This window comes from Cyprinus carpio, unplaced genomic scaffold (assembly GCF_018340385.1).
Source record: "Cyprinus carpio isolate SPL01 unplaced genomic scaffold, ASM1834038v1 S000006731, whole genome shotgun sequence".
Lineage (NCBI taxonomy): Eukaryota > Metazoa > Chordata > Actinopteri > Cypriniformes > Cyprinidae > Cyprinus > Cyprinus carpio.
Window position 1 is genome coordinate 143,787 of NW_024879334.1, and position 19,341 is coordinate 163,127.

A 19,341-nucleotide genomic window follows, 5' to 3' on the forward strand; every position below is an offset into this window, starting at 1 on the left:
ACAGCATCAAAAACACAACTCACAGTTAGTCCAATAACACACACACTCTCTCTCACACACACACACACACACCACACACACACACACACCACACACACACACACACCCACACACACACACACACTCACGATGGTTCATCACACTACAACACAATCAGTAAGACAGGATATATGCAGTTTCTGAGATGTGCTGTGTATAGTTTGACAGTTGAAGTTTCTATGGCTTTCTGAAAAGCTTTCAGTGTTGCTTGGATTGGTTTGACGCCATGGCAATTTAGTTGCTAAGGTGTGTTTGTATTATTATGGATGTGTTCAAAGTCCTCCTGGACTAGTTGTGTGTTTATGAAGTTGGGAAGTCATTAATTACGATGCCCGATGTGTTAATATCACTTTGGGTGGAGGAAAATTGATGTTGGAAAAAAAAAGCAATATTTTTAACACCACTCCAAATGCGGTGAATAAAGTGTTCTCATCATTAGCTTCGTTTTTGCTGTTTTCATTGTTTTTTATTCAATCTCTGAAGAAGCTACATATTATACACACATTTTGCATGTGTAACTATCTAGCTTTATTGTATATTTTGTAAAAAATGTTGTTATTGTGAAAAACACACACACACACAAAAAAACACACACACACACACACACACACACACTTAGGGTTCAAGTTTTACACTTCGTAATTACGACACTGTTTATTTTCCCACTTGAACACACCATTAGTAACACTCTAGAAACCACACAACAACTTTTTTTTCTTCAAGACTGGTCATAACTTATTAAACCCATTTTAACAAAAAAGTAGATCGGTCTAATTTGAATTCCCAAAAGGCTTTAATGACTAGAAAACCACATACATAGTAACTTACTATGCTGTTACTAGGGTTGTTGCATACTGGTTCAAGGTCAAATATTCAGTGGATGTTCAGTTTTTTTAGTCATGTTTTGTTTTCCACAATCACAATCACTTGCATAAGTCTATACTTATACTGATTTAGAGATGACAAACACCTCTATTTCTCTATTTTTTTTTCAGTAAAGTTGTGGACAATTATTGTTCTTTCCTTGCACAAAAGAAGACACTAAAACACTTGCTCAGAGTATGTAAAGAATAACATGAGAATGTTTGACGATTAGAGTAGTGTTTCGTTTTTGCCTTATGTAATGCCTAATGTGTCCCATTCCCTTGGCGCGTGCCGTGTTGGTGTTCTGAACAGAGGGCGCTAAGCGGGCAGGAATAAACATCGCTCTGGCATGGGTGTTCTTCCATTACCCTAATGCTTTGTGACAGCTGGAGTTTTATTCTAGGCCTGGGGGTGCTTTCTCAGTTGGCGGAGCGTACTCTGTCCTCTTTAGCCACGCTTCACTGGATTGCCTGCTCAGGTGCCACTCTAACCCGTCAGTCATTAAAATTACGACAGCGCCTTTTTATAGGATACAAGGCCTGGCTAATGAACTGACAGCATAATAAAAATGGTGTGTGTGTGTGTGTGTGTGTGTGTGTATGTGTAATGTGTGTGTATGTGTTGTGTGTGTAACATCATCTCCTCATGCCTCAGTCTACTCGCTCGAGCAGCACACTCCTTAATTCTAGTAGTTCACAGCCCATCAAATCTGGATGTGTCTCAGTGACAAAACAAAAAATTGTCAGGAGCATGCATCACAAGGGCGATTCTTATAAAAACCAAGTTATAAAATTACAAGCCAGACCTTAGGAAACTTATATATATAATTATATGGATGGGTTTAAAAAAATAAAATAAAATAATTTATTTAATTTTTTTATTTTTTAATCCATCATTTATATCATATATAATATTTTAATATTAATATATATATATATATATATAAATTATCTATACTATATATATAGATATATAAATATAGATATATCTATATATATTATAGTACCCCTAAAAAAAAAGAAAAAATAATAACAAAAATATTTTTTGATAAACAGTATTATTCACTAGTTTTATTGGGTATTTTATTATGCAACATGTGGACAATTTAACACTCTCGTCATAATAAAGATTTAAGACCTTGACACACATTATTCAGGTCCATACAATATACAGATGATCAAATTATTTAATTAATTATATTATAGTAAAAATATAACATATGATAAAAAAATCTAATATATTTATTGTGTGAAATAGTTTACTATATTTTCATAAATGCTATTTTATAAACATTTTCTTAAATATTAATAATACAAGCAGCTTCACAACAGTCCTATGTTTTTAAGAGAACTGTATTTTTAATGTAGTGTTTTAAATACCATTCACTGATTCAGACCAACTGAAAAAGTTGCATCATCATATGACCTACCTTCAGTTTTGCTTAAAAACATTACCAATCTGCATCAAAGTCCAAATACATTCAACACAAATACACAAACGCTTCTCCAAGCTTGATTTAGGTCATTAATTATTCAAGTCATAATGCAATGCAAGGTGCACAGTTTATCCGTAAGTTAATAAAAAAAGTATTGCGATTTAAGGGCACAGAAAAACTACTAATTCGTCTGTGTTTGCAATAAAGTGACATACAGTATTTTTCTGGCCAATGGCTCGTCCAAATGTCTTGTTGCTAAGCATGGAGCTAAATCTGACAATACTAACTGGCAAATTCAGGTGTCTGTGCGAATGAACTGTAATAGCCTGGGAGAGAAAGGCTGGAAGAAAAATCAATCACTGTTTATTTCCTCTGTATGGATATGAAGGCTTTTTACAACTCATATCGACCCTGCGTTACAACAAGTCAGTCATATCCGAGTATAAAATTCACGCTCAGTTGAAATAACAGCAGGGGCTAATCGCAGCTGCGGTTCTCATATGAGAGATGACTACGAAGACAAAAACGTCTGGACGTATTGCTTGCAAATATATAAATATTATTCAACTGCTTACTCGGCAGCAACGTTCCCACTGTTGTGTAGTGGGGTTTTACAGCAACATGTGCTCTGAATATATTTCCAGCTTCCCCAACAGTGAGAAATCAGCGTATAATTATTTATGACTTCTCAAAAAAGGCCGTATTCTACTCCCACAGAGCTGAGCGGCTATATTTCAAAGACAGTTAGATTGCCCACGGGAACCCCCCCAGAACTAGCCCGGTTCTTGGTGTTTATTGCTGCTCAAATCTGACTCAAGTGCATGTATCCAAGAGCCAAAAAAAACAAAAAAAAAATTGATTTATTTCATTGCAACCCACAATGAGAAGTGTTCATTGAAACACGCAGCGCTGGTGAAAAATATTTCATTACTGACTGTAAAGCAGCGCAGCTTTATATTTCCGCGGCTGAAAGAAACAGAATGTGAAAACAATCAGAGAATATATTCACTTTATCGGGTGCTCCGCTGAACACACCAATTTGCAGGGCCTCTTATCAGGAAAGCTGTTATTAGCAGCTCTCATTAACAACCGAGCCAATCAACAGCAAGATCTCTATCAGAACTCCAACGAATGAGTCAAAATAAACTGTAGCAGAATTTTCACAACCAGGCTGCATCAATTTCAACATACCAAAAACTTGTCGAGATACTCGGCCCAGGTGTTATATTGTCACCCCAAATTATATAAGCATAAAGAAAATAAAATGGATATGCAGAGATTAGATTCATTCTGACATTATTTTCATGGCAATTAAACAGTAGCATTGCTTATAACCTTACTATAATACAGAATGTAAAATAGACTTGCTGTAATTTAGAAAAAAACTAATGCTAATTATTAAATTGTAAAGCATTTTATACATCATTATACTTCTAAAATTAATTTGTATTGAAAAAAACTGACACTGATGCATTTCCATGAATTATACAGTGATGAGAATTTGGGGGGAAATGTGCGTAATTGTCAGGAAAAAATCGTATAAATTATGAAAATCTACATAAATAGCATTTTAAAGTCTCTATAGGCCTTAAATAATTCTTCCATATTCCAGAAGAGGATTATATTCTTTCAAAGGAAGTGTTATATTAGGACTATTTTTGTTCTTTTTTTTCTTTTTGTTGAATATACTTGACTTATTTAATGCAGAGAAATTATTGCTGGAACCATGAAAAGTCCTTCACACTGAATTACTGCTACCCTAATGTTTTTGACTGGCCATCAGAAGTCACCTAAAAAAAAAAATATCATGCAATTTTCTTGAATAAATTCTCTTTCATCAGATGCAATGGGGATATTTACTGTGTTGTTGAGTCCACAGTGCTGAAAGTCACGCTGCTTTAATTCTAGTGTAAAAGCATGCAGATAATTCTCTCTCTATGGAAATGCGTTAAGTGTGTGTGTGTTTGTGTTTTGTGTGTGGTTGTGTGGGGGTCTTCTGCGCTTGTGGGTGAAACAGTGGTGGTAACTTCATCCTGAAAGAAGGTGATTGCTTCAGCACAAATTTTAAGCGGGTTGATTTTCAGAGTCTTAGGAGTCTCTCTGGTATTTCCAGCAGGGAAGTTTATCCTGCAAACAGAATTAACATCAGAATCCAGATTATAAGTTGGCTATGGAATTTGGTTGAAATTACACTGTACGTGTACAGGGCAGATGGAAACCGGCACATTAGCTCAGAAGGATGGAAAATAGATAATTTCCTATCATGTGGGCTAACAGGAAAAAAAGGTTGGAGTTAACCCATAGTAATTTAGTTTTTACTTTCTAAATACACAAGGTCAAAATTAAGGTCATTTAATGATGATATATTGTGGCATGTAGATTGAGTTCGTTAAATTCCTTAAGCTGATCAATAAGGGTCTAAAAAAAATAGATAATCATACGTCAAGGCAAGCATCTGTTTTCCATTACTTACTTTAAACTTATCAATACTAATTAAATCAATTTCAACTTAATTGTTTTCAAGTGCTAACATGACCTCAACAAGACAAGATTTTAAAAAATGAGTTGGGAAAAAAAAAAATTCAGTATATATCCATGTGGTTTTCATGCATTATACAAGGTCTAAAGGTGTAACTATGAATAGATTACCAGAAGAATAAATGCCATTCTGAATGGATTGTTATAATAAGCATCATACCATTATTGTTTGCGATTCATACCGTGTCATTAATACAGTTTATATACATATAATGCACTTATCTAATGTATTTAAACTGAGTTACAATTCTTCAAGGGATCATACATGGCATTATAAGGTGCATACGGTGACATTATTAATACATCAAAACCTACTTTTATAATGCATTTATATCCTGCAATGCTTTAAGTCAAAAGTCCTTCTCAAGTCAAATTATTATATGTATAATGCAACATAAGATCAATTTGCATTGAAAGAGGAAGTCTGAGAATTTCCTCTAAATATTCGAGAGAAACATATCATATTGGTGGGTTTTAACCTACTATATTTTCAATGGCCTTCTACTCTGGTTGAGGAGGTTTGGCAGAGATGAAATGGATAAAAACGTCCACCATGAGTCATCTTCATTCACCCTGCAGCATTCATGTAGCATGCACTATGCAGCTTATTAATGTACAGAAACGTTTTCTCATCGTCATGAGCACCAATGACAAAATATATCTGAGTTGAGCAGCCCGATCTTCAAACAGCAACAGGACAGAGAAAATATGTGGTAAGGGCGGTAAACCTAATAGCCTGCTTTTCTAGCAGCATGAAGATACACAGTAATTTACAGGGTGGAAGCATTAGAGGAAGAGCCATGCATGTGCAAATGCCTTATATGTGTGCACATGTGCAAAAAGAACCCTGGGAGAAACTTGTTTTGAGAGTGTCACTCAGTATTTTTGTGACGGATGGACTATGTAATAGTTGGTAGGCTGAGGACTGGAGGGCTGCTGCTGGTCCCAGAGGCGCGTGACAGCACTTCCTTCGATCCTCCGGGTTACTGACGCTGCTGTAATGATCATGGCCTGCTGGTTCACCCGCAGCTCTCAATTCATTCAGAGCGGTAATGGAGTGCTGGAGCTGTTTGTCAACAACAGCCCACCAAAAACAGAGACTTCGTGAAATCAATTCTAAGCTGTATTCACACTCGCTTTGATTCCACATCCCGCCCTCTGCTGCCGCAGGTCACTTTCACCCACTATTTTTGGGTTTGTACCTCCCCGAGTCCTGGATTTTGGTCTTGTTTTGTCCTTTGTTTTGGTCCTGGGGTGGTGTTTTTTTGTATGTTTTTTTTCTCTTTTTATCGTTCTTTGCTGGTGGAATCTATATATGTATGTCTTTCTTCGATACGTTGGTGTGTTGGTCTGTTGCCTTCAGGTTCGATCTGATGGGTCCCCCGCTGGTTTCCGTGAAGATGCGGTTTCCTAGAAATAAGTCATCACAGGTTGATGCGATTTCTTTTATTATTATTTTTATGGGTAATTTATTTGTTTTGTGTTGTGTACTTACCTTTGTTTCGGCGTTATGTCATGGACGCTGCAGGCTGCTATTAATAATACATCATGTGGACACTGAATTTACTGTAGTAATAACTCGCTTTTATTTAGCTTTGCATAAAAAACAACAAAGATTTACATTTTGCATTTGTCTCTTTGGGAATCACTGCATAATACTTCACATGCAACAGCACTGCAATATCGCATTTGTGTTTTGCATTTTAAAAGATGCAACAAAGGCAAGCTTCAAACAACTCGGCAGTTTATTCCATACACAAGCAGCGTTGAGAAATGCATTATATTATAAATACCTTGATTGAGGAGAATGCAAAGATGCAATGTCTATTTCCACCACACTTTCTTTACTCTCTCTGCAAATAACTATTCAAGATTATTTTTCATTCTAACTGCCACGGTCCTACATGAAGTGACATGAAGTGTCCCACCAACGACTGAACTCTGCCATCAAACAGGCTCCTGGTCTGCTTTAACGCTCTAAATGTGAAAGAGGAGATGAGATGTCTGAAGTCAAGCTCGCACAGTATAGACTTCAGATAACAATCACTAAAATAACCACTTTGCTTCAGTCTTGAATGGTCTCTATGGCTTTTGTGGCCATGCACAAGCATGCAGAAGCTCTTGAGTGAGGTGAAATCTTCAAGAAAGCAAAGAGATACTCGACACATATGTGTTGGGCTTTTTTCCTCTCTGGTGATTGTTGTCGGTAACATCTCTCTGCTCATGTGTGAGATCATGTTGGTGTGAGGTGCCTGCAGTGTGTTACTGGCGTCACAGGAGAGAGTTTTTGCGCTGGAACCCTCAGATGTCTTTATTAAGATCTACTTAAGATTTACACTGTGGTGCGGTCTGCTTATTGCCTACCAGGATTGTTATAGTCAAATAAAACTGAAACTAAAATTAAAAACTTATAATTGATTTTTTTTTAGTTATTTCAAGGTCACAAAATAAAATAAATAAAAACCTTGACTAATTACAATGATATGAAGGATCATGGACACTGAAGCACTATAGAATGGAGACGAAAAATTCAGTTTGCTCTTACAGAAAAAAAAACATTAATTTTACCGATATCCGTAAAATAGCAACAATAATGAGGCAATCAATTCAGCCTTCCCTAAGCAGAAGAGACTTCTAAATTTTGTCATATTATATCTTAAAGAGCGCAAAACTATTTTGGACCGTATCCACGTATTTGTTTTGAAACTTGTTTTGATTTTCAACAGATTGATAAAATAAAACGTTGCACTTCAAGTTTAAGGCAGTCCTTGTGCTATCTATTACTTGGCGTATGATAGAGGTGTATGTTTTGACTTTCATGTTTGAAATGGGGCCAGATTGATCAGAAAGCGTCTAGTGTTTTTCCGAGTTCAGTGTGATTTCATTCCAGACGTTTCTGGAGATGTCGATATTGATCGGTGTACTCAGTGTTTTGGATATAACTCTGCCTGAGTTTATTGACACGACACACATGTTATTCGTTGGTGGAAATTTACTAATAAAGCAGTTTGCGTTAAAGTGCCCTGGAAAACAAACCCTGCCTTGGCCAATATCCCCACGATTGTTTTTAGAACCACACCTCCCTTTTTGCTTGTCAAATTTCAGTTTGGCAATTTCATTTCCACAGATTGTTTTTTTTCCGTATTGTATTACTGTCAGGAACGTGTTGCCTGGATGCTGACGGCCGATAGGATCAGGTAACGTCCACTCAAGTGTACTGGATTCCTGCCACGTCTTGTGTGTGTGTGTGTGTGTGTGTGGTGTTTGTGTTTGTGTGTGTTGTTGTGTGTGTGTGTGGTGTTGTGTGTGTTTGTGTGTGTGTCTTTTGAGCACCCTTTTTTTAATGCTTTCCAGTTCCCCACTGAGAGATACAACCACATGTTGTTCGAGAAGTTTCATACGACGATTTGACTTTTCTTCGTCTTTCAGAGAACTTCTGTCTGACAGTTTTTTTTCTCTCGTTACGCATTTGTTTTGACAAACATTGCAATTTTAGTATAAAAGCAAGAGGGTCAGTTTTTTTTTTTTTTTTTCTTTCCTCAAACGTGGTGAATAATGACTATCCGTTCTGTGAAGAGCTCGTAAAGCATTTTGAATGTCTTGTACTCGCTAGGTGGTTGTGTGGTTCAAATGATGGAGAGGTTTTGTTATCTCTATGTTTTTGAATATAGATTGATGTTTTTCTTTCTGATATCTCTGGTTTGAAAAAAAATCCTCTTGAGCGGCGGTCATACGTGGGGCTTTGGCTCGTTCACTTTTTTTGGAGAGTTCGATCCTCAAAGATTTGTTGAAGCTGATCCAAGACTTTTCCAACTGTCTCTCTCTATTGAAGAAAAAAAAGTCACAGAAATAGATCAGTACTGCATCCTGTCGGGGGGGTCTAGTTCATTTAAGTTCAACCATGAAATCTTTACACTTTCTGTCATTCCTGCAAACATGCATCTGTCATGTCTTTCGTTTGTTCCATCCATTCATTCATCCATCGTTTGTTCTTCATGTAGTTTAATCAAGTCAATTGTGGTGTTCAATGCCATGTTAGACTTCATCTTGTCGCCATTCCTGCATCTATTCTGTCATAATCATCCGTCTAATAAAAAATTTTGTTTGCAGCCTCTATCTATCTATCTATCTACCGTTCTAGTTTCTGTGTTTGGTGGGTCTATCTATCTAGGTACTACTATCTACTATCATCTATCGATCTAGGTGGGGCATCCATCCATCCCAGGTTTCAGCAGTGGTGACTGAACTTTCGTCCCAATTTGGATTTTGCTGGGATCGGTGTGGGCCGAAATGTTGGCGCGATGGGGACAGGTCGTTGAGTCAATTTGGTCTTGATGTTGGCAAGCGGTTACTCATCCCCGCGTGGATTTTTTGTTTGTATATGTACGTGACGAGAGACACGAAATTATGCCTTAGGTAGAGACAGAACAGATGTTAATTCAGTCATAAAACACACTGAATGTGTACTGGATACGATAGCTTTTGATGTATATTTTTTTGTACATTTGCTTGTTAACAAATTGGAATGTTGTGGATATGTTCATTTATTTCAGTAATTCAAATTTTGTGGGATGATTCGTATTATTTGGTTTTTCAATGCATACAGACTGAAGTAGTTTTAAGTATTTGTTTTTTATGTTTGTAAGGATTTTGGCTCACATTTAACACCAATTTCACTAGTTTTTGTTTTTAGAATATGGGTGTATGCCATTCAGCTAATCACTGCGGTTTTCCTTTCAAAGGTGTCAAAATTTTGGGTTTTCCCCCCCCCCCCCCCCCCCCCCCCCTCATCAGTCTTGTTCACACTAGGCTACACAATCAATGGAAAGACTGCTAGATCTGACAGTTGTCCAAAGACAATGGTTGACACCCGTTTTACAAGGGGTTGACCACACATTCATGCCCAAAGAAGGTTGGTCTTCACGTGAGTGCTTGGTATTATTTGCTTTATACCATGAAAGTTGTAGTGATATGAAAAGTGTGGAAGAAAAGATGCGTGGGGTTGTTGTGAACCGCAGCCTTGATGAGATTTATCAAGGCAAAATTTGATTCAAGATTTCCGAGTGAACTCATAGGTAATGGACTGAGCTGGTGTCAAGGCAGCAAGAGCCTCCACACACAGACGTGCCCCGGAAGTTTGCTACAGTTGTCGTATTCCTCTTGTTAAGCACTATGTTTTTGTGACACATCAGAGTGTCTTACCATGGTCCAAAGTCCTCGTTCAGATGAGAGCAAGTTTTGTATTTCATTGTGAAGGGGTTGGTTTGTAGAGTCTGGAGGAGGGTGGAGAAGCTCATTTATGGGTGTTGCATTCCGTCCAGTGTTAAGGGTTTTCCACAGTCCTGTGATGATTTGTGGGGTGCAATGGCATCTAGTCTTGGTTTTTGTTTGGTTGTCCGTGTTGAAAACCAAAGTCGGGTGCACCCGTTTACCAAGAATTTGGAGCACTTCAGTGCTCCTTCCCCTGACCAGCTTGGTTTGAAGAATTGCTGATTTCATTTTTCAGCAGGATTTGGGGTGGGCCCACACTGCCAAAGGTTGTTTGAGTTGTTGTCAATGACCATAGTGTTTGGGTGCTTTGACTGCCTGCAAACTCACCAGAGAAACCTTACCCCCAGAGTTGGTATGAGGTATTGTCAGAAATAATGAGAAACAATAGTCCAAACAATGCGATGAGCTGGTTGCCACTGTCAAAGAAACCTGGGCTTCTCTACCACCTCAGGCAGTGCCACAAACTGATCCCTCCTCCATGCAACGCCAAATTTGTGCAGTAATTAATGTGGGTGCCCCTGCCAAGTATTTGAGTACATGTACAGTAATGAACATCTTTCCAGAAGGCCAACAATTCCATAAAAATGGGTTTCTTGTTTTTTGGGTTTTATGTTGTATGTCAAATTGTGTTGAGATAGTGGAATTGTGGTTTTTGTTAAATGTTTTGGTTTTTCATCACAAGTAAAAGAACCAAATTTAACTACTTCAGTTTGTGTGCAATGCATTTATTTAATACACGAGTTTCACATTTGAGTTGATTACTGAAATAACTGAACTTTTTTTTCTGACCTTATAATTTTATTTTTTGCCCCTGTAAGATCAGATTCTGTATTTGACTTCCCTTGAGGCACAACATTAAAAGTTAAAAGTGAATGCCCCATAGACCCACTCGTACTGCACAGAAAGATTTATAACCTGAATACTGCTAAGGAACATGACGTTTTGCAAAGCATAAACTGAAAATTAACATTTTAGCAGGCCTTGTGCATTCCGGATGGAAAACTATGGACGTGTCACCAAGTAACCATTTATTTGAGATATGCACATATGAAATGAGCTGTGGTTCCAATCTTGGTTGGTCAAAATTAACAGACAGCGCAACACAGATCTGTCGTTTGTCGAGCCGCAGGGCATGGCAGGAAATTGGCCAGTAATGTCCAGCCACTGGTAGAAGGCATTCATTAAAGAAAGATATAAGATAGAAAGAGATAGGAAGAAGACAGAGAGACCTAGCACTAAAATTAGTCAGCAGGCCTGTCCGGGCTTACACACACACACACACACACACACAGTGAAATCCGCATATGCCACATGTACGGCTATACTGCCCACACACACTTAAATATATACAGTGCTATTTTTGATTTTTTTTACATTAAGACATAACCAAATGGTCCATATAAACACATTTTCTCTTTCTCCTCGTGGTTTATGAATTATAAATACTTTACAATGGCTAAATAAAGTAGCAACAAACAAAATTCGGAATGAATTACTGTCAAATACTCGATGACAAATGATTCACCGGATGTTAAGCAGTACACAGAAAAACCTTTGTTCAAGATATATACTAAAGGAAAAAATGGCTGAACTATTTTTTGGTAAAAGGAAAAACAAAAAAAAAAAATTAAAAATTAAAAAAAAACCCAAAAAAAAAAATACCGGGGGCCCGCCCCCTTAAAAAAAAATAAAATTAAAATTATTAAAAAACCCATGGTTTTTAAGCCACCCCCCACGTCAGCCAACCATGTTTTGAAGCCACACCCACTTAAAGCCAACCCACTGATTAAATCCTCACCCACTTAAGCAAACCACAGTTGAAGCTACACCTACTTTAACAAGCCACGAACTGAAGCCACGCCCACTTAGGTGAACTGACCTCAATGATTAGCTTGTATACTTTTTTTTACAACACTCTATACAGTAATCACGCAGCCCCCTCATTCGACAGCCTTGAATTTTTACTACAATTGAAACTCCTAGTAATCCTGTGCGCAAAATTGTAGGCCGTATGAAGTTAGATCGTACATAAGTACTCAGACATTTTTATATGATGGCATGACCTCTGAAGCCCAAATGGGCCATCATGACACACAGGGGAATGAAAATTATTTTCCTCCAGTAAAGGTGGAAAGTTATCCAGTCTTCTCTCCTATTCCCTCCGTTTCAGACATGACTGAAAGATGCTGATGGCTAATCAGGATAAATGATATCTGATGTAGGGTGTGACTTGCTGTTTGCCTGGTACCAGCTTGCTTTCCATTCAGCCTATAACCATTCACTCTTTTCCCTCATTTTGTTAAAATCCTTGTCTTGCTGCTGGCCCTTTAAACCCCTGTGCACCCCCTCCAAACAGGTCCTTAAATTACCACAACAACGTCAATATCTGTGATATCATCTGGTAATGAGTTACTCCTGAGATCACTGGGAAATTCACAGGATCTGTGTTTTCAGTATGTAAAATAATAGAATAATATAATGGTTAAGGCACCATAATCGTTAAGAGTACATCATAATCTGAACCTTATGATTCGCATTCATAAAAGACGGAGTTCTGTTTTAATAATTATACTTACAAAAATACATAATATAAATTCCATAAATCTATTTATTAATAATAAGTTACATAATGAATTCGTTACAATAATAAATAAGAAAGCTGGCTGTAATACAGTGATATATCATCTTTATAACCAATAAATTTAAATAGCATTTTTTAATTTAAAATAAGCATAAATTTACAATACATAAAGTTTTGTTGTAAATAAATTATACATACATACACACACACACACATATATATAGATATATATATATATATATATATATATATAAGATATATATATATATATATATATATATATTTTTGTTTTTTTAAATAAAATAAATATAAATAAAATGATTTTCTTAAAGGAAATGAAATCTCCTTCCAGGAAGCTCTCAACAGGCTGGAGATCATTTGTCATTCATGTTCTGTAAAACCTGTGAACCAACACTGCTGACGACTGAAGATTTCACCCTGAAATCATTATCCCCCCTTCAGCAATTAAAAAAATGCTGAATGGTACAAAATATGGGCTGCATCTCTAATAACATTTGGGACGGGTCACATGACCACACATCATCCAGTAGATTTAAAGATGGATCACATGCATATGCAAAAAGTTTGCATCAACTTTGTAAGTTCATTGATTGCAATTTCTAATACATAATCACAGCAGAACACTTGATCTGTATGGATCACTGGTGCTGTGTGATTTCCGTATAGAGTGTATAAATAAGTCTGATTCAAGCAGGTCAGTACCGAACGCTCATTGCTGGAAGACTATCATTTATTGAATAATCAATATCCATTATCCTAAAAAGAAAAAAAAACATCAGCTTGAATGCTTTATGAATTCAGAGATCAACCCTGACATCTCTCTGGAACAACAATAAATATTCAGACGCAGGATCTCACCAGAGCCAAGATATGTCTTTTGCCAGTTAGCCAGAAACTTTCTTAGAAACTGCAATATTACACAGAACTGTTAAAAAGCTTATCTGTAAATAAATACTGTCTACTAAAGAAATTCTGTAAGTGACGTGCAATGGAAACTGCAGGATGCATAAGTTTTTTTTTCACCCTTGAAAGTTGGTTTTCTTTCCAAAGCGCCGCGTGTGCAATATTCCTCACATTAAGCCAACAAAAACAAAAAAAACCTGCGAGGAATAAAATCAAAAGCGTTCTCACATGCCAGGTGCATTTTCACAGAAAGAGCAGAATAGTTTTGGGCACTGAAAATATATTTTCAGTGAAAAGAATAGATGCATAAATATGGCATTTTTAAAGGCCAGTAATTTATCTCAATTCACCCACAGTTTGGCAGCAGTGGCGAAAAAGTAAATTCTGGTCCCTGCTTTTTAAAATCTTTTTTAAAGTGTGCAAAGCAGAGTGAAGTTACATTGTTTGTATGATTAAATGAAATTACAATGTCAAGTTAGAGCTACTTTATGCATTACAATCATCTAAACCTGAGCAGTCCGCATTTAGAGGCTCTGCTGAAACACAACAGAGGGGAATAACAGTCAAAGCTTATACACTTTAAGACTACTTACAGTACAGGACAGGTAAAGACATCAGTTTTTTTTTTTTTTTTTTTATGTTAACTTTTTGTGATTTTTGTTGGGTTGTATGATTTGTAAAATTTAGACCATATCAAACTGTGGTCTGAGTATGTGAGTTATAAAAAGTTTGGATTCTATAAGAGTTTTTTTTTTTTTTTTTTTTTTATTAAAGCAAAGATACATTCAATTGATACAAAGTTGACAGTAAATATGTTCATAATGTTAAAAAAGATTTCTATTTCAAATAAATGCTGTACCTTTGAACTTTCTCTTCATCATATTATTATGAAATATTGAATGTTTATATGTATCTCAGTTTCCACAAAAATATGAAGCAGCACAACTGTTTTCAACATTAATAATAATCAGAAATGTTTTTTTGAGCAGCAAATCGGCATATTAGAATGATTTCTGAAGGATCATGTGACACTGAAGACTGGAGTAATGATGCTGAAAATTCAGTTGTGCATCACAGAAATAAATTACTGTTTACTATTTATGCACATAAAAAAAACGTTGTTTTAAATTGTAATAATATTTCATTGTTTTTACTGTATTTTTGATCAAATAAATGCAGCCTCAGTGAGACTTCTTTCAAAAAATCTTACTAACCCCAAATATTGAATGGTATTATACCTGCACACAATTACGACAAAGACTGCAGCGATTCATGCATGATTTTCTCACCTCTTACACAGCAATGCAATAGTTCACTAAAGATAGAAAGATCACCTGATAGAAATGAGAATAAGAGTGAGAAAAGAGAAAAGTCGTGGAGACAGAGAGAGAGGGGACATAAACTCCAGATGCAATTATGAGGGTAAGGGCCATTAGAGAAGGGGCCCAAATTGATTACAGCTCCACAGAGAGAAAGAGAGAGTGTGTGCTGAGGCTGAGAGGTTTTCAGTGGGAAGCCTGAGCATTTCTAGTAAACAATGTGATTTATAAAACCATCATGTGCATGTATGAGCGTAAGTCATCGACGGACTTGTAGACACAAAACAAGCCTTTCATAAATTCCTGCTGAAGCACAATCAGCCTCAGGCGTGAAAAACGCCAGGCCTCATCTTTTAACGCAAACGCAGGTTGTATGTGAGCCATCGGCTGCTTTCTGTTCAATGACTGACTCACAATCTCTATTAAAAAAGCAAGTGAAACATCAAGAAACTCCGCGTCATAGCCTGGTAGATCGACTCCACACCCGGGCGCATAACAAACTAAGTCCCGCGATCTCCTGCGACCGCGTCGTCAGTAAACCTTCCATGCATCGTCACCTTTGACCTCCGGGATCTTCCGCGACTCCGTTGTTCTTCAGCTCCAGGCCAGGTAGTGGAAGAGATTCTACTGAAATCAACAGAAGCGGGGAAGCGTTTAGGAAGCCAGAGGCGTGCAGGGCATTTAGATGCATGAACTGTAACAACTGATATGGAATGGATGTCGAGGAACATCAAGCAGCACAGCCAACTTGGAAAGGTCAACATTTCGTGGTGCCAACCTACTGTCATCACACCGACAAAAAATGCCACAACACCCCGGTACAGAACCCGGCGGGCGTGGGCCAGACAATACACAAACACATCACGCAAAACCACTTCCAGCCACACATGGTCGATTTCCACACGTCAGTATTGGATTCCGGAAACACAATTCATAATGCAACACAAATGGTGTAGTTGGTGGCGAGATCCTTAACTTTCAGTTTGATGGTGGCTGGACATTTCAGAAATACGACTATAGTTTTGCTAAGGGCGGCACCAAGATCAGTAATATAATATATAATACAATGGTGAAGTATATAAAAAATATCCACTTTTCATTAAATATAATATGCATTTTGAATATAATATAATATAATATAATATAATATAATATAATATAATATAATATAATACAAATATAATATATATACTATAATATAATATAATATAATATACATAACTTACAGTAATATAATATATGTCATCAGGCATGACAACTCTAATTATCACTTTGCCGAGATATAAAATATATATTTATAAATATAATATAATAATTAATCGAATAATATATGTAATGGCATGACTAAATCTAAATATCACTTCAATTAATTATAAAAAAGAGACATTTTGAGGCACTTAATATATTCCTTATATGGTTTTTAATTACAAAATATCTCAAGAGTCCAATTTTCACTTTTTTAAATTACATTTGGTCTTATTTTGAAGTAAAATAAACAGTAAAGTTACAGTAAAAGTTCAAGTTAAAGTAAAAAAAATATAAACATTCTTAAAATCAAATAAATGTATATTACTTAAAATATTTATTTTACATTTTATACATCACAAAAATCGAACAATATTTAGGATGAGACTTGTTGATATTTATATATCCAAAGCAAGACTACATGCTGAGAGAAATGCAGTGTCTGCAGTGTTTTTGATGTACCTCGTGTAAACAGGTGTACTGCCCGTGAGGGAGGAGCCACCTTCTCTTCTCCCCTTCATCCTAGCAGCTGATCTTCAGCCTGGCGACCCCGAAACCATCGACTTATCCGTCCGCTCACTTCTCTGCCAGGGAGAATGAACACCAGCGTGGTGAGCAGAAGATAGAACAGAGACCAGAAGAAATGGAAATAAAAAGAATGAAAGATAGATGAGGAGCACTGGAGCTGTGGGATGTTCCTCTGCTCTGACCTTGTCAATTGGCAACTGTAGCGCCAGCTGATCTCAGAACAGTGACCTGCGCGAATCTCATCAAGCTTACAGACCATGTTCCATTACAAAATCTGACCCGGGATCAGACAGCTGGACAATGTCAAAAATGTCGAATTTCAGTCAGGACACAGAAACCTACTAAACAGCAGCTACATTTACACCATTAACCAAAAAGAAGTCCTGAAATGCAAGAACAAGATGAACTTCTTTTATGGTGCGCTCGTGACTGTGGTGAATCTCTCACAAAGTAATGCAAAGAGAGTCTCATTTCACCCCCAAATCAAAAGATTATTTTACACTGAATCCTATTGCACTAACAACATTTTTTAATATTTAAACTCATTTCCTGCCTAAATTAATTTAATTATTAAATTTTTGATTAACTTTTGATGAATTTAATATGAAAACTATTCTCATTGTTTATACATGTACATTATATACATAAGCCAAATAAACAATACTTCTTGCTTAAATTAACATAAGAAAAAAAGTAATGTGTACAATAATATATTTTTAAAAATAAATAGTAACAACACATAATACATTATATAATGGCCAGTTAAGTTTATTTATATACTGTGGCGCATTTCATTCATAATGGCTATTCAGTGCTTTGACATAAAAATTATTAAATAAATAGTCACTAAATCAGATGATTAAGAATTACAATTAATAAAGAAAAAAAGGAAACAAAGCATAAAAATAAAAATAAATAAAAATAAAATCGTGTAAAAAAAAAACATATTTAATTTTTTTTTTAAAAACAAGCTACAAAATATACTGTACTGTACTACCAATACTATAGAGTAAAAAAAAAAATTTAATGAATATTAACCTTTCTAGATGCAATTTTTTTTATTAAAATACTTCAATACAAATAACAACAAATACTATCATGATGTATATGTATGTATATATATATATATATATATATATATATACATATATATATGTATATTCTATGCATATTAACTTTCCTCCATATTGCAGTAATGAGAACAGAGTGTGAATAGTTGTACAGTTTAATTTATTTTTTTAATGTTTGTTTATTTGTGGATAAAATACGACCTTGACTGAGCAGCATGATTATCTCAGTTCATCTCTTTTATGGGGGAAAAAGTAGTAATGGTTTTTTATGATGTGTTGTGACAATTTATTTATTTATTTTGAGTGAACAATTCCTTTCAATTTTGTTGTTGTTTATGAAGAATGAGGCCCATAACATACCAAGATTATACCAGACGTCCATCTCCTGCCGCTCAGCATCCGCACCTCGATGATGGTCTGACCCAGGAAATCATCAGATTCCTTCTAAAGTGCTGCTTCACTCTGGACTTACTGTCGCCATCTTCATCCCACACGCGCGGACCTTATACGGTCGGTAGCATTACGCATTACTGACTGACAGAGACAGACAGACAGACAGACAGACAGACAGAGAGACAGAGAGAGAGAGAGAGAGAGAGAGAGAGAGAGACAGAGAGAGAGAGAGAGAGAGAGAGAGAGAGAAAGCAGCGTTACACAAAGGTCTTTGTCCTACAACTCCCTATATAATGTAAAAAATGAGATGATCAATAAGTCATGGCACCAATAATGCTTTTCCTTTTACTTAACTCATCCAAAATGTAAGCAATTTCAGAAGTAAGAGTATAGAGCTGCACTATGCAGTATTTTTGACTGTTTTTCCCCGCACAAATATACCTGTCTTAAGCCCAAGATACATTTACTGGACATGCAAAATGACTTCAAAGTCTTGAATGCATTTCTTGAAAAAATTAAAGCTTGTTTCAGCTTTAAATTAAGTTTATTTTTCTGAGCCCATTGGCATCGATTTGTTCTTGTTTTAAGCATAAAATCAGAAAACAAATATTTTTTCAAGTAGTTCAAAAGATATTTGCACTGGAAAACAAGACAAAGATTCATTTTTGGCAGTGTAAAAAATGAAGATTGAGAGTTTTCTATATACATTATTATTTATTTATTTCTATTTTTGAGTTATTATATGTATATTACTACATTTATTCCACATTACAGTAACAAGAAAAGAGGGGGAGTGAATAATTGTAATTAAAATGTCACAATATAAAATAGTCTAAATTTTATATATGTATTTTTTTTATTTTATTTTTTTTTAATTTTTTGTATTAATATTTCCTGGAAAGGTATGAATTTTTTTTTTGTATTATGAATATTTTTGCAGTGTATAAAATGAAGACGGATAGCAGTTTAAATCATTTAATGAGAAAAGTTTAATCTCTGACTTTTGATTGCATGCTGCACATTTAATATTTTAGGCAGTCTGAGCACAGATTGAGACAATGTTGAGATTTCATCTGAAATTTTTTTTTTTTTTTTTTTTTTTTCAGAAACTATGAACCAGAAGACTTAAAAATC

The 19,341-nt window shown here is 35.8% G+C and overlaps 1 protein-coding gene across 1 annotated transcript in view; it reads right to left on the reverse strand.

Moving 5' to 3' along the window:
• The window catches only part of LOC109058679 (protein unc-13 homolog C-like), a 135,359-nt gene that overhangs the window by 73,011 nt on the left and 43,007 nt on the right, over positions 1–19,341 (reverse strand). The window contains 2 exon segments of the mRNA XM_042755624.1: positions 4,366–4,465; positions 15,529–15,598. Of these exon segments, the coding sequence (XP_042611558.1) occupies positions 4,366–4,465; positions 15,529–15,598 (170 nt within the window).